Raw genomic sequence first — 12,714 nt, forward strand, 5'->3', positions numbered from 1 at the left:
CACATAAGTGGATGACAGTGGGTTGGGAGTGAAAGCCTGGGGCTGCCCAAGTCCTGAGATCATAGATGTACACCACCGGGCTGGTGTTTCTCTTTCACCCTTCTACCAAGAGCCTTTCATACATTTTATCCTCTTTTCTAGGCTTGTCTCCTTCAGTGGAGTCTGTCAAAAACCAAATCAATGTGCTGTTGCTGTATTCAGAAGCCAATAGTGACTGTAGCACCAAAAGTGAGAGATTAGATGTTAGTTTCTAGAGTAAACCTCATTTCATTATAAGAAATGAATTTGGGACAAGAGAATGAGTAAAACACCTCTTCAAGAAAATGCACCTGGATTACTCTTAGGAGTTTTGAAATGTTGTTATATATGGTCACTCATGCGCTACTTATGATATAGCTAATGGCTTATGATATAACTAATGGCTTATGATATAGCTAATGGCTTATGATATAACTAATGGCTTATGATATAGCTAATGGCTTATGATATAGGTAATGGCTCTACCAATGTGTATTACTTTCACGTACATCACTTTGAATCTGCATCATGTTCTTGGCCAACTCAAAGCTCATGGCATCAGGAAGCATGTTGTAGGTGTGGATGATGTTCCTGTAGTTGGCGTTGGTGGCCACTTCCTGGGACTTCTTGGCTGCCACCACACTGAACATGTCCACCGGGGTGTGGAAAGATGTCTTGGATTTCTCATAGCCCTTCTTGTATTCCCGGTCTGACTGAATCTTGGCCACCTGCATGAAGTGCACCAGCTTGGGGTCGTCTTCCAGGCTGCGGAAGCCAATGTGCTTCCCTTTGGATTGTTCATAGGCTTGCTTGTACTTGTACTGTGGACAGAAAAGAAACACGGCAATGATATAAATGGTGCAGGCAGGAGAATAATATGTGATTCTCTGGACACACTTAGCTTTGGTGGAGATAAAGAACTTAGAGCTTCCTATACTGAGGCAGAGAGGGGGCAGCCAAGCCAAGGAGCAACAGCTCTGTGCATCAAATGGAGAGTAATCTCAAAAGTGGTGTCTGCCCTCCTCACTCCCATACCGTATGCCACCGAAAAGGCCACAAGTACAATTCCTTAGTGTGTCCTTAGGAGGAGAGCTGGCTATGGATCCCACAGGTAAAGTATATAGATCACACCCTTACATTTGCTTAGAATTGTCTTTCACAACTCTTGATATAACTTATCTTAGCAAGCAAGACCTGATCATTTTTACACGGAACAATGAGCACTAGAGGGTAACTGGCCCATGTGAAGGGAAATGTCTGGGATAGTGGGTCTAGCTAGTGAGCCGATTCCACCTCCTGACCAGGCACAAGCCTGGCTTGTCTGCACCCTCACTCATCCTGAAGGCTCCAGTGGGAGGAGCACTTACATCACTGGCAATATCTCTGGAGGCCTTTGCAGCCTTTATTGCGATGGCATCAGGCTTGAGATCATAGCCTTTCGTCTTCTCTTCTTCCCAGCCAGCCTTGTAGAGTTTCTAAACCAAAAGCCAGAGAAACAACAGTGTCTTGTTACTTCTGTTACAACGAGGCTGCTTGATTGCAGCATCCCCCTCCCCTTCTTTGCTGCACAGATGCTTACATCACTCATTGTGATCTGGTTTACTCTGGAGAGCAAGATGTCTGGAGTGTCAGGCATGACATGAATGCTGGTCTTGTCTTTGTTCCACTTCTCAGTGTACAGCCTCTGTAATTAGAAGACCAGCATGTGACTTTACCATGGAGTTCAGTTTGTAACAATAGAAGCAAGAAGAAAGACGCATCTACACGGTGAAAGAGGTTAAGTCTGAGAGTGAGAAAAATCATCACTAAATATGGGAGCCCTGTTCCTGACATAAGCACCATCTTGTCTTCCTTTACAGTGATATGGGGCTTCGGTAGTTCGGTCTCATCTAAAGTCAATAGAGAAGAGCTCTCTAGATACAGTGCAATTGTGAAATCCATAATATTCTTTAAAAAGTGTGAGCATATACATACACACACACATATATAGTGTATACACATATCTATAAACACACAAACACACATTTACACATGAATGCATATATGTACTCACACACATCCTGCCCATAATCATGACACAAAAGTGTTGAAGTCTTACAAAGTGTACTCTAGGCTCCACAATGCAGTCATCAGTGGGATTCTGGGGCTAAGGCTAGCCCATGGGCTCTTACCTTATCCATAGTCAGCTTGTTGCTTTTGTTAAGTGCCTGTTCCATGGTGTCCATGGAATATGTGAACTTCAGCTTCTCGGGGTGCTGGCGATACTTTCTCTCACTCAGAATCTCCCCAGCTTTCTTTGCCTTCTCTACCTCCAAGGAGTCTATGGGGACCCAGCCGATACCTTTCATCCAGTGGGTGAAGTCGGATTTGTATAGATTCTATATCATGAAGAGAGAAAAGTTCATTTCGGAAAGAAGTAGACCTTGGGTTTCTTTGGCTCCAGGACTATTTATTAAAAAGAGAAGGGGGCAGAACTAAGAAAAGAGAGAACGTTTACTCATTACAGTCTTTTAGAAAAAAGTTATGAAAAGGATTGCATTCATGATGATCTTAAAGTGGAAATCCTAAAACAAACAAACAAATATATAAATAAGTGTAGCCGGGCAGTGGTAGCACACATTTTTAATCCCAGCACTTGGGAGGCAGAGACAGGTGGATCTTTGTGACTTTGAAGCCAGTCTGGTCTACAGAGTGAGTTCTAGGACAGCCAGGGCTACGCAGAGAAACCCTGTCTCAAAAACCAACCAAACAAAAACTCTGGAAATCCTAAGGTAACAATTCATTTAAAAAACTAACTTTCTTAGCTTGGCATGATGATACATTACAATCCCATCACTCAAAAGGCTAAGACAGGACTGTGGGTTCAAGGTCAGCTTGTACTACATAGTGAGCTTCTGGTAGGGTTAAACTGAAACCAAACCAAACCAAAGTAACATCAACAAAAACAGGATTAAATTTTAAAAGTTGCACTGGGAATAATATTATAGATCTTAATTCTGTCACAGAACACATCACATGTGGGACAAGCACACACACAATGGGTCACATGTGGTGACATATATGAAATACTCTCACTCTGCAAATCCCTAGGAAGAACAGTGACCTAGGTCAGGTACAAGATGAAGGTGATGACTCTGGCTCTCCCCTCCCTCCCGTGGGCATGGGAAGCTGACTGCATCCATTGTTGGCAGGTACGTACATCACTCTGGATTTGCATGGCATTCCTGGAGTGTTCCACATTCAAGGCATCAGGCAAGAGGGTGTAGTTGTGGTAGGGCTGCCTGTAGTTGCTGTTGGTCGCAACTTCCTGAGATTTCTTTGCAGCAGTCACACTGAACATATCCAGGGGTGTGTGGTACCGGGTCTTGCTGGCCTCATATCCCTTCTTATATTCACGGTCTGATTGTATTTTGGCCACATTCATGTAGTGAACCAGCTTAGGGTCATCCTGAAGACTGAGAAAGCCAATTTGCTTGCCTCTGGCTTTCTCATAGGCCTCCTTGTATTTGCACTGTTTGGGAGAGAGGGCCAGACAGTTTGATATAAACTGAATTTATTTAACAGTCTACACAAAGCCAAGTTCAGTCTAAATATAAGGAATACTCAAGATATCTTCAGCATTTTAATACACAACTTGAAAAATATTTCTAATGGATGACTACAATACTTGTTCTGAGAATAATAAATAATATAATAATTTGCAATTTATATCTTGATTGTTCATTAGCAGATTCTCTGGATGTGCTTAAAGTTTCCTGAAAAAGCTTACTTATTAAGCAGTTATATATTTCTACCTCATATCCATAAATAATTTACACTGCTTTAAAAAAGTATGTAACCATGATTCCATTTTAGCAAAGCTCTACTACAAAATTAAAGTATTGAACTTAAAATGAATGAACTCATACTCTATTATGATAATTATATCAATCCATCTAGAATACATAACTTGTTTGAAAAACAATTAAAACATTGTTATTTAACCTACAGTTCTTGCCAGCTTCTCTTTTGTTTCACTAGATTTTCTTATGTAAATAAATTGTTAAATTAAAACAGTATATTTTTAAAAAATATTCGGAGCCTTTGTTTAGTGATATTTTAGTATACTGAGACATTTTCTTGACAAAAAAATCTAAATAAAAAATTTAAGTTCACAGTGAAACCAGTTAAGATTTCCAAACTTTTTTCAGTGAAGTAATAAAATATCACTGGCAGTTGGGAAATGAGGAAATACTTTATACTGTAATCCTTTCGTGTCTTTCCTTCTACAGATCACGGTCTTATGCACAATATGCAGACGGTAAAGCACACAGAATTTCTCTTACGTCACTAGCGATGTTCCTTGAACTTTTGGCAGCAACGATGGGAATGGCATCTGGTCTCAAGTCGTAACCCTTGGCCAGCGTTTTCTTCCAGTCTGCTTTGTAATGAGCCTATGAGAAATAAAGCGTCCCTTTATCATTTGACATAAAGGACAAATTGACACCAGACAGCAAGGTATCCTTGATGAGACATCTACATTCCATTCTACTAAGAGAACCTGCAGCTAAGTGGCTAGTTCATCGCCTGAATGTCTGTTACATTATTTTTGTAAACTGTAAAAGGGGCTGGAGATGGAGGCCAGTAGTCATAGGATTGATGATGCTGAAGGGTGGATTATGGGTTTAAGGCCTGCCTGGAATATACAGGAAGACCCTGTTTCAGAAAACAAAACAAAAAGCCAGCTCAAAAACAAAACAATAAACAATATTGTTTAGAAACAATAAACAATACACTGTATAATCTCAGCTAATGACACAGGGTCTACGTCTGTGTGACAAAGCAATGGAAAGGTATGCTATGAATGTAAGATGTATGAAGTATTCTTCATACATTTCTTCATTTTCAATCTTTCCTTTAAGACTGTTCATATTTGTGACAAACTTCATAACAAAACATTTCAAAGTTAGAGAAGTTTGTCATCAAAATTAGATATGCTATCACTTATGTGGCTTTCATTGTAAAGTGCTTTTAATATTGGACTGAGAGAAAATTTCAAATGGATCAAAATCATAGAAATGATTACCAAAAAAAAGGACTTAAAATGTAAGAAGAATAACCAAGACTAAGCTATCTTTTCTCTTTAAGTAAGTTATCATTAAGACACGAGCAGTTGCTTGGCATGGTAGCACACACCTTTAATCCTAGCACTTGGGAGGCAGAGGCAGGCTGATCTCTGAGTTCCAGGCCAGCTTTTTTTCATAGGGAATTCTAGGCTACTGTTAGTTTCATAATGAGATCCTGTCTAAAATATATATAAAATAAATGAGCAGATTAGATTTTCACCCTCAGGTTTAATTACATTTTTAATTATAATTAATACCATTGATTTATTTGTTTTATTTTATTTTTGAGATGAGGTCCTACTCTGTTGCGTGGGCTGGGCTGAAATTATTCTTCAGACTTAGTGTCAAGGACCAGAGCCCCAAGCTTCTGACATTGAAGGCATGCGTTACAACTCCTGGCTTCACATTTTGGATTTGAACATTGTAACCAATTATATGCTCCCACGACCACTTAAAGCACTAATAACTAGTTGTTTTAGAAGTTACAACAATTACAGAAGCAAACAACTCTTCTAGAAGTTTTAATAAATAGTTGAAACAAAACTGAACAGGGTGGTGGTCCTTACTCTTGGGGCAGACTATGTACCTGTTACTTCTAGTCTTTGCCATACTTTGTGTTTTTCAAAAATGCTTTACTATTTTCTAAACTGGTTTTGCCATCTTCTAGTGCGTCACAGCTCTTACACAGGAAGAATGTACATTAGTAAAAATGTTATTTATGGTGACCTCTAGTCCCCTGCTGTATAAGGCTCCCATCTGAGTTTTCAAATGGTCTGCATTTGGTTTGCTCTCCCTGAGTGACTCAGTACAAGAGTTACCCAGAATTAGAAAAGGAGGGTTCACATAAGCAATGCTACACATTACCAGGTCAGATACTCACATCACTCATGTTGATGGCATTAACTTTGGCTTGAATGAACTGTGGTAATTCAGGGTCCATTGTATATTTATGCTTCATTTTCTCTCCCTCTACTTTGTAGTTCAACTGCAAAGAGAAGCATGCGAATGTTATGAGCTGACATGGCATGAGCTTCATCGGGTAGCCACGCCTAAAAAACGGAAGGGTATCATTGGTATTTTCCATATACAAGACAAATGCATACGTCATCATGGCCAGGGAGCTGGGGTAGGTATATTTGTATCTTCATTCCAACAATTGGGGTGGCGCATTCTGTGTTTAAAGCGGAAAAAAAATGCAGATCTCTCTTTTTGGAGCTTAGTCTCATAGAAAAGACATGTTTCTGCATAAGCATGTAAACTATAAACCATAGCTAAATTCGCAATATGCTGCAAATGCAGCAACCATCCCAGAGAAACTTGTACAGTCATGAAGGCAGAGTTAGAGAGGTGGTGTGTACTCAGACTTGGGTGGACAGAAGAGCTCCAGGCAGAAAGGCATCCAGGGCCTCAGGGCTAGAATAGCCGCATGGAGTAGCTCAGAACACCGACACCCAGGATTGGAAGTGGCATAGATGAATGGGAGAGCAAACCACGGAACAGAGGTCTCTTCACCCAAAGTTAAGTTCAAGGAGAAATACCCTAGAGGGTTTACACACAAAAGGATGGGGTTTTATTATTGGAGAGCCCAGACAGTGAATCTAAGTCACTGCAGCCATTTCATGACAGATAAGGAACTCTGGTTAATAACAGGTCAAAGATAAGTTCTGCAGAAAGCCGGCCCTTCAGGACACAGGCTTAGCATAGGTACTGGATGTGGGCAGGGCACGGGGGTTACATCCAAAGTAGCAAGCACATTATTTCTGGCTTGAGTATCTCAGTTTACACTCATGGCATTTATTGTGATGGAGCAGACAGTACATCTTCCTAGCTAACTCAAACTCAAGGAGCAGTGACAGCTTTCTCAGCACCAAAGAGTCTCCAGCATTTATGAGTACCCAAGTACAACGGATCCCTAAGCTCTGCAGTGTTGCATGGGCAGGGTTTACCCTGAAGGGATAAAAGCCACCGGTGATCTGCAGGGCTGAGGCACGTCAAGTGTCTCCTTCCCAACATCTGGGGCTCAAACAAATACAATCTTGGTGCTTTAAAGTTTGCTTCTCTTCCTGACAGAGGCATTGTAAAGGAACTTCGGAAGCAATGGGCATAGAAATTTGCCTCTGACAGGAGGAAAGGGGACTGGGTCTCAGAAAGTCTGGCAACCAATAGACTGCTGATCTTTTCTCCAGAGGCCTCATTTTAAGAGTACCTCACAGAGCGAGCCGTTATACAAGAGAAGTAGGACACTATGCTATCTCTCTGTGTATCTGGGAGAACTCCTGCCACTCAGAGCAGCTTTTGCAATTCAGACTCAATTGAAGATGATAATAGAAACAGTCATCTCCCATGTATAAAGCGCAGGTCCTACTTATGAACAACATGTTTTGGGAAAAATACAGTTGAGTTGGAAAGGCTGCTTGTTTTCCCTGTCTTCAAAGTCAACCTGGTTACTTCCAAAGCAGCCTGGGCTTTAACTCTGAAAACAGTTTCTGTGCTATCGTGCATGTACCCTCATGTACTGAATGAAGGAGCATGGTGCAGTGGCTTAGCTATGGGGCTTATTAGTGGACTAAAGGGAAACCTCTTACATCACTTAGCTGCTTTGTGTTCTGCTGAGCCAAAACCATGCCCATGGAGTCTGGCACACTTGTGAACTTGATGGTGTCTGGGTGTTGTCGGTACTTCCTCTCATTCAGTGCCTCGCCTGCTTTCTTGGCCTTCTCCACTTCCAGCGAGCCGATGGGGATCCACCCAATGCCCTTGAAGAAGCTGTTGTACTCGTCTTTGTACACATTCTGCAAATGAGGATGCTCATATGAGAAGGTAGCCTAGGGAACAGTGAAGCTTTCGGGACCGGCAATTCTACCCCAAAGAAATTAAAGCAATTATTTCCCCTGAGTTTGCCTGTGTGTGTCATTCAACTTATTACCAGGAACTAGGAATAACACAAAGCAGGTGTGCTGTTAGAGTGCATTATACAATTGCATAAGGGAACCTAGGTCATGTATCTCCATGGGTGTGGTGTGGTGTGGTGAACTTCTTTTTGTATCTTTTGACAATACTACAAACTTTGCAAGTTTGAGTTTTCACCTACACTGTGCATCCAAGTTATTCCTGGTCTCAGCTGGTAAGAGATTTTCACTGACAGCTCAATGACCAAGTACTATTTCTTCCCCGGCAGAGGACAAGTCTTACAGAAATCTGCAGAACGAAATGCCCTGAATGTTAAACAGCTCCCCGTTGGGGCTCACTGTGATTCATGCTGCAAGTAGAGCCTTCCCAGTTCATTTGCTACGACTCATTACGTAGATTTACAGGGATGACAGTGTGACCTTGAGTTTAAAAGAAGAAAGAGAAGTACCGAATACAGAATGAATTCAGTTCTGCATCACACAGCTGTTACTACTGAAACAGGCCCATCTCTGGCTGAGAATAGAAGTACCTCATGCCATTAGGAGAACGTGCTCCTGGCTTCATCCATAAGTTAACAGAGACAATGTCAATGTTTACAATGTAAGTATGGGGAGTCAGCAAAATGTACTTTTGAAAGTGAGTGTTGCTTATTCTAATGTGTATTTCTCAAGTGTCTTACTGCATTTTAAAGCCGAGTAAAGGAGACAGGAATGATCATCCTTTAAGGACACATGTCTTTGGGTTGGTATGTAGCACATACTTACGTCACTCTGAATTTGATTGGCATTCCTTGTGTGCTCAAGACTCAAGGCATCAGGCAGGTATGTATAGTGATGTAAGGGTTGTTTGTAGTTGACGTTGGTAGCCACGTCCTGGGCCATCCTTGCAGCAGTGATGCTGACCATGTCTCCAGGGGTGTGGTAACTTGTCTTGGTGTTCTCATAGTTTTTCTTGTATTCTCGGTCTGACTGCAACTTCGCCACATTCATATAATGGACCAACTTGGGGTCGTCCTGGAGGCTTCTGAAGCCAACGTGCTTTCCCTTTGCCTTCTCATAAGCCTCTTTGTATTTATACTGTGGAGATAAAACTTGTTTAGTCAAGTCCTAGGGCTGGGAACATTAGGAACAACATTTTTTTCTTCACATACAAAAGGAAACAGGATACCAAACACATATAACATGTCTCCTAGAAAACACATTGCAAAACTCCTTTAAGCTTCTTGGGTATGTGTTGTTCTCTAACCCAGTGTGCAATTTCTGGTCATGGATGTGAATATCAGCCATGGAGTAGTTGGGCCTTTGCCCAGTCCCTCTATCAGAGCTACTCCCTCTGCAAACTCAGGCCTGAAGGAACTGAAAATGAATGAAGGAACTCCAGCAAAACCAGGAACTGCTATGGGCTTTCCCATCAGTAAAAACCCAAGCCAAAGCAAATCTGTTCAAGGTCTTTCACTGCTGGGGCTATCATTAAGATGCAGATCGAGGTACTCTCAATAGTATTTAAGAGAATCCAAATCTATCTGAACCCTGCAGATGCTGAGCACTGGCAGAGTAAAGAGGAATTCATAAGCAGGGACTTAGCAGGTCAAAGGTTGCCAAGAAATCACTGGATATGTCAGAGAACGCACTGTAAACCTGCTGGGCTCGAAGAGGGACAGGGCTCTGCTTCAGACTTTCAAATTCAATCAAGAGCGTTTCAGAGTAATGGGTGCAGTGGGCAAAGCTCTGAGGAAGACATCTTCAGTCCTTGCCTATAAGGAAAGCTATAGTATCTTTATACCCCTTTCTCCCATGTAGGCTACACACACAGCTGGTTCCTTTTCTTTTCATTTCATTTCTTTTCTTTTTTCTTTTCTCAAGTCAAGATTATAACCCTGCAAGACATGAATGCCTAAAAGTGTGTTTTTAAAGATGAGACTCCTTCTCTGTGTATAAATATTCACACACACACATGTGTGTGTATATATATATATACATATATATATACATATATATACATATATATGTATATATATATATATATACATATAAATCATAGATGAAATGACATCAATTGGCTGGAATAATTACAATTATATCCTAAAAGGGAGTTGCGGTCCCACTTGGCTTATAAAATATCTGCAGATATATAACATTCTCCATTCTATTTAATGCACTGGCAGTGAAGGCAGTCATCTGAATTTAACATGTTACTGTCATTCACTTCGTGTTCTCACTGAAAATAAATGCAAGCTGTCAGGGAAAGGCGTCAGTGGAGGTAATTTTGGCCATGAGTCAGGGGAGAAAGCTACTGTCAGACTTAGGACATTGCTACTGAGTGCAGTCATCTGGGGAAAAAAAAATCACAACAATGTTGAGAAGGTGGCAGGTCTTCAAAATAATAGTTTGTGGAGAGGTTGTCGTTAATTGTATATACCCAAGCAAGCGTGTGTCTGAGAATTTTCTAAAAAAAAAGCAGCCACTCTAATTTTGCCTAAAACCTTACTCACATCACTGGCAATGTTTCTTGATGACTTGGCCGCGGTGATCGGAATAGCATCAGCCAGGACATTGTTGCCTTTGGCTATTAAGTCATGCCAGTCCCGCTTGTAGCAGACCTGGGGTAGAAAGCAAAAGGGGGTCAGTGCTTTATTTACCAATCACCCCAGGAGTCCCTCGAGCACTGGGATTCTTCAGTTCTCTCTCAGGTGTGTGAGCTAAGCGATTAGATTCTCCAATCGCATTTACTCTTCTCAGAGACCACATCAGCCAAGGCTCACACTTTGTATGTAGCACAAAATCGCAGGTCTCTGCACCAAATATTCACCCAGATCTGGCCTTGGTACACACAGAAGATGGATGCTAAAAATCCAGAGTGGATGAAGGAGGGAACAGTAAAGGCTGTGTGGACTCTGGTATGTGATGGCTAATAAGAGAAAATGAAGCTGTCTTCCTGACATAGGAAGGATGGCCAAGAGGAGACTTGGAGGCCAGCTTTACACATTTTAAGGCTATTGTTTAAAAAAGAAAAGAAAAAAGGTAAACCAATGAATAAGGATTTCATTTTCATTTTCTCCTAGAGGATTCTAGTTCCTCCCCCATGTGCCACCTGGAAAACTAAGCAGAAACACTGGGGGGAATGTGCAACAGACTCTGTGTAAAGGAGAGTGCTATTCCCCACCAAGGGGTCCTTCCTCGCCAAGAGCCCACTCAAGAGTCAAGAGCCACCATTTTGAGAGTGCTCTGCTGGGAGCCCAAGGATGGGGAACTGGCTTACATAATTATCGAGAGGCTTTCCTACTCTAAAGCTCTGTTTTCTTGTCACATCGAGCTTCCCCACTCCATGAAAGACCCCCAGTACTCACGTCACTTATGTTGTAAGCATTGCACTTGGCCTGGAGAAACTGTGGGAGATCAGGATTCAGAGTATACTTATGCTTCACGTCTTCTCCTTTAGCTTTGTATAAGATCTGCAAGACACAAACACAAGCATGGAATGCCTTCCCCACCTCGCTGAAAGGGAACACCGTTAACTACACGCTTAAAGGAGTTGTTCTTAGTAGAACTGCCACCGTTTCCCGTCCCTTTGTTGCTTTCTCTTTCCTGTATGGATCTTGCTACATAGCTGAGGCTGGCCTAAAGCTTCAGACTCTCACATTCTGGGATGAAAAGAGTGGGCCACCACATCGGGTCTGGAATAATCTTTTGTGCCTGTCAAATGTATCCAGTAAGGAGAGATGCAAAGGGGAGGAAGTAGAGGAAGGGAGTTGGGAAGTGTTAGCTTGGTTCTAAACATCTTATATCCATCCAGTAAATAAAATATCTTCAAATGTCTCCAATAAGACAGCCTTTTAATGGCAGTTGAAAAGGAAGATTTTATAAATGATGGTTTTAAAAAGTTAGTGTCTGGGAATAAAAAAAAATGCCTAAGCTAAATTAAAAATCTTTCCTTTTATTTATTTAATAATTTAAAATATATTTAATGTATGTATATAAGCATTTTGCTTGCATGTATGTTTGTGCACCACATGCTCAGTTCCTGCACAGGTCAGAAGGGACTGGAGTGATGGGTAGTTGTGAGCCACCAGTTTAAGGGCACTGGGAACCAAACCAGGTCCACTGCAAGAGCAATCAGTGCCCTTAAACACTGAGCCATCTCTCTAGCCCTCATGGATTTAACACTGACTATAATTAGTGTTCTAATTATAATTTAATTTACAATTAGGTAAATTCTAATTATTTAAATCTAAATCTCTCTATATTTAATATAGATAATCATATAAATTAATAGTATATAAATCTAGATAGATATAAAGTCTAAATCCTAATTTAATATTAAATTAGAAATGAAAAGACATTGTCATAATCATAAACATATTAAGCTGGTACTTAGCCCTACAAGAGCCCCCACTCCCAACACACACACACACACACACACACACACACACACACACACACACACACACACACACACACACTCACACTGTACTCACATCACTGGCTTGCTGCGTGTTCTGCTTTGCCTGCACCATCACCGGGGAGTCCACGATGCTGGTGAACTTGAGTGTGTCCGGATGTTGCCTGTATTTCTTTTCACTCAGGGCATCCCCTGCCTTTTTAACTTTCTCTTGGTCAAGGCTACCAATCGGAATCCAGCCAATGCCCTTCATCCAGGTATTATAATCTTCCTTGTAGGCATT

General features: G+C 41.3%; 1 protein-coding gene across 29 annotated transcripts in view; it reads right to left on the reverse strand.

The window, feature by feature from the left end:
- Nucleotides 1-12,714, reverse strand: part of Neb (nebulin) — a 202,159-nt gene that overhangs the window by 141,607 nt on the left and 47,838 nt on the right. For all 29 annotated transcript variants that reach the window (XM_006497751.1, XM_011239032.1, XM_006497774.1 and 26 more), the window contains exons 34-45: nt 12,508-12,714; nt 11,380-11,484; nt 10,525-10,632; nt 8,798-9,109; nt 7,709-7,915; nt 6,004-6,108; nt 4,344-4,451; nt 3,218-3,529; nt 2,190-2,396; nt 1,598-1,702; nt 1,386-1,493; nt 528-839 (exon numbers count right to left, since the gene is read on the reverse strand). In XM_006497751.1, the coding sequence (XP_006497814.1) occupies nt 528-839; nt 1,386-1,493; nt 1,598-1,702; nt 2,190-2,396; nt 3,218-3,529; nt 4,344-4,451; nt 6,004-6,108; nt 7,709-7,915; nt 8,798-9,109; nt 10,525-10,632; nt 11,380-11,484; nt 12,508-12,714 (2,196 nt within the window). The remainder of the gene's footprint in view (nt 1-527; nt 840-1,385; nt 1,494-1,597; nt 1,703-2,189; nt 2,397-3,217; nt 3,530-4,343; nt 4,452-6,003; nt 6,109-7,708; nt 7,916-8,797; nt 9,110-10,524; nt 10,633-11,379; nt 11,485-12,507) is intronic.

This window comes from Mus musculus, chromosome 2 (assembly GCF_000001635.26).
Source record: "Mus musculus strain C57BL/6J chromosome 2, GRCm38.p6 C57BL/6J".
Taxonomy (NCBI): Eukaryota; Metazoa; Chordata; class Mammalia; order Rodentia; family Muridae; genus Mus; species Mus musculus.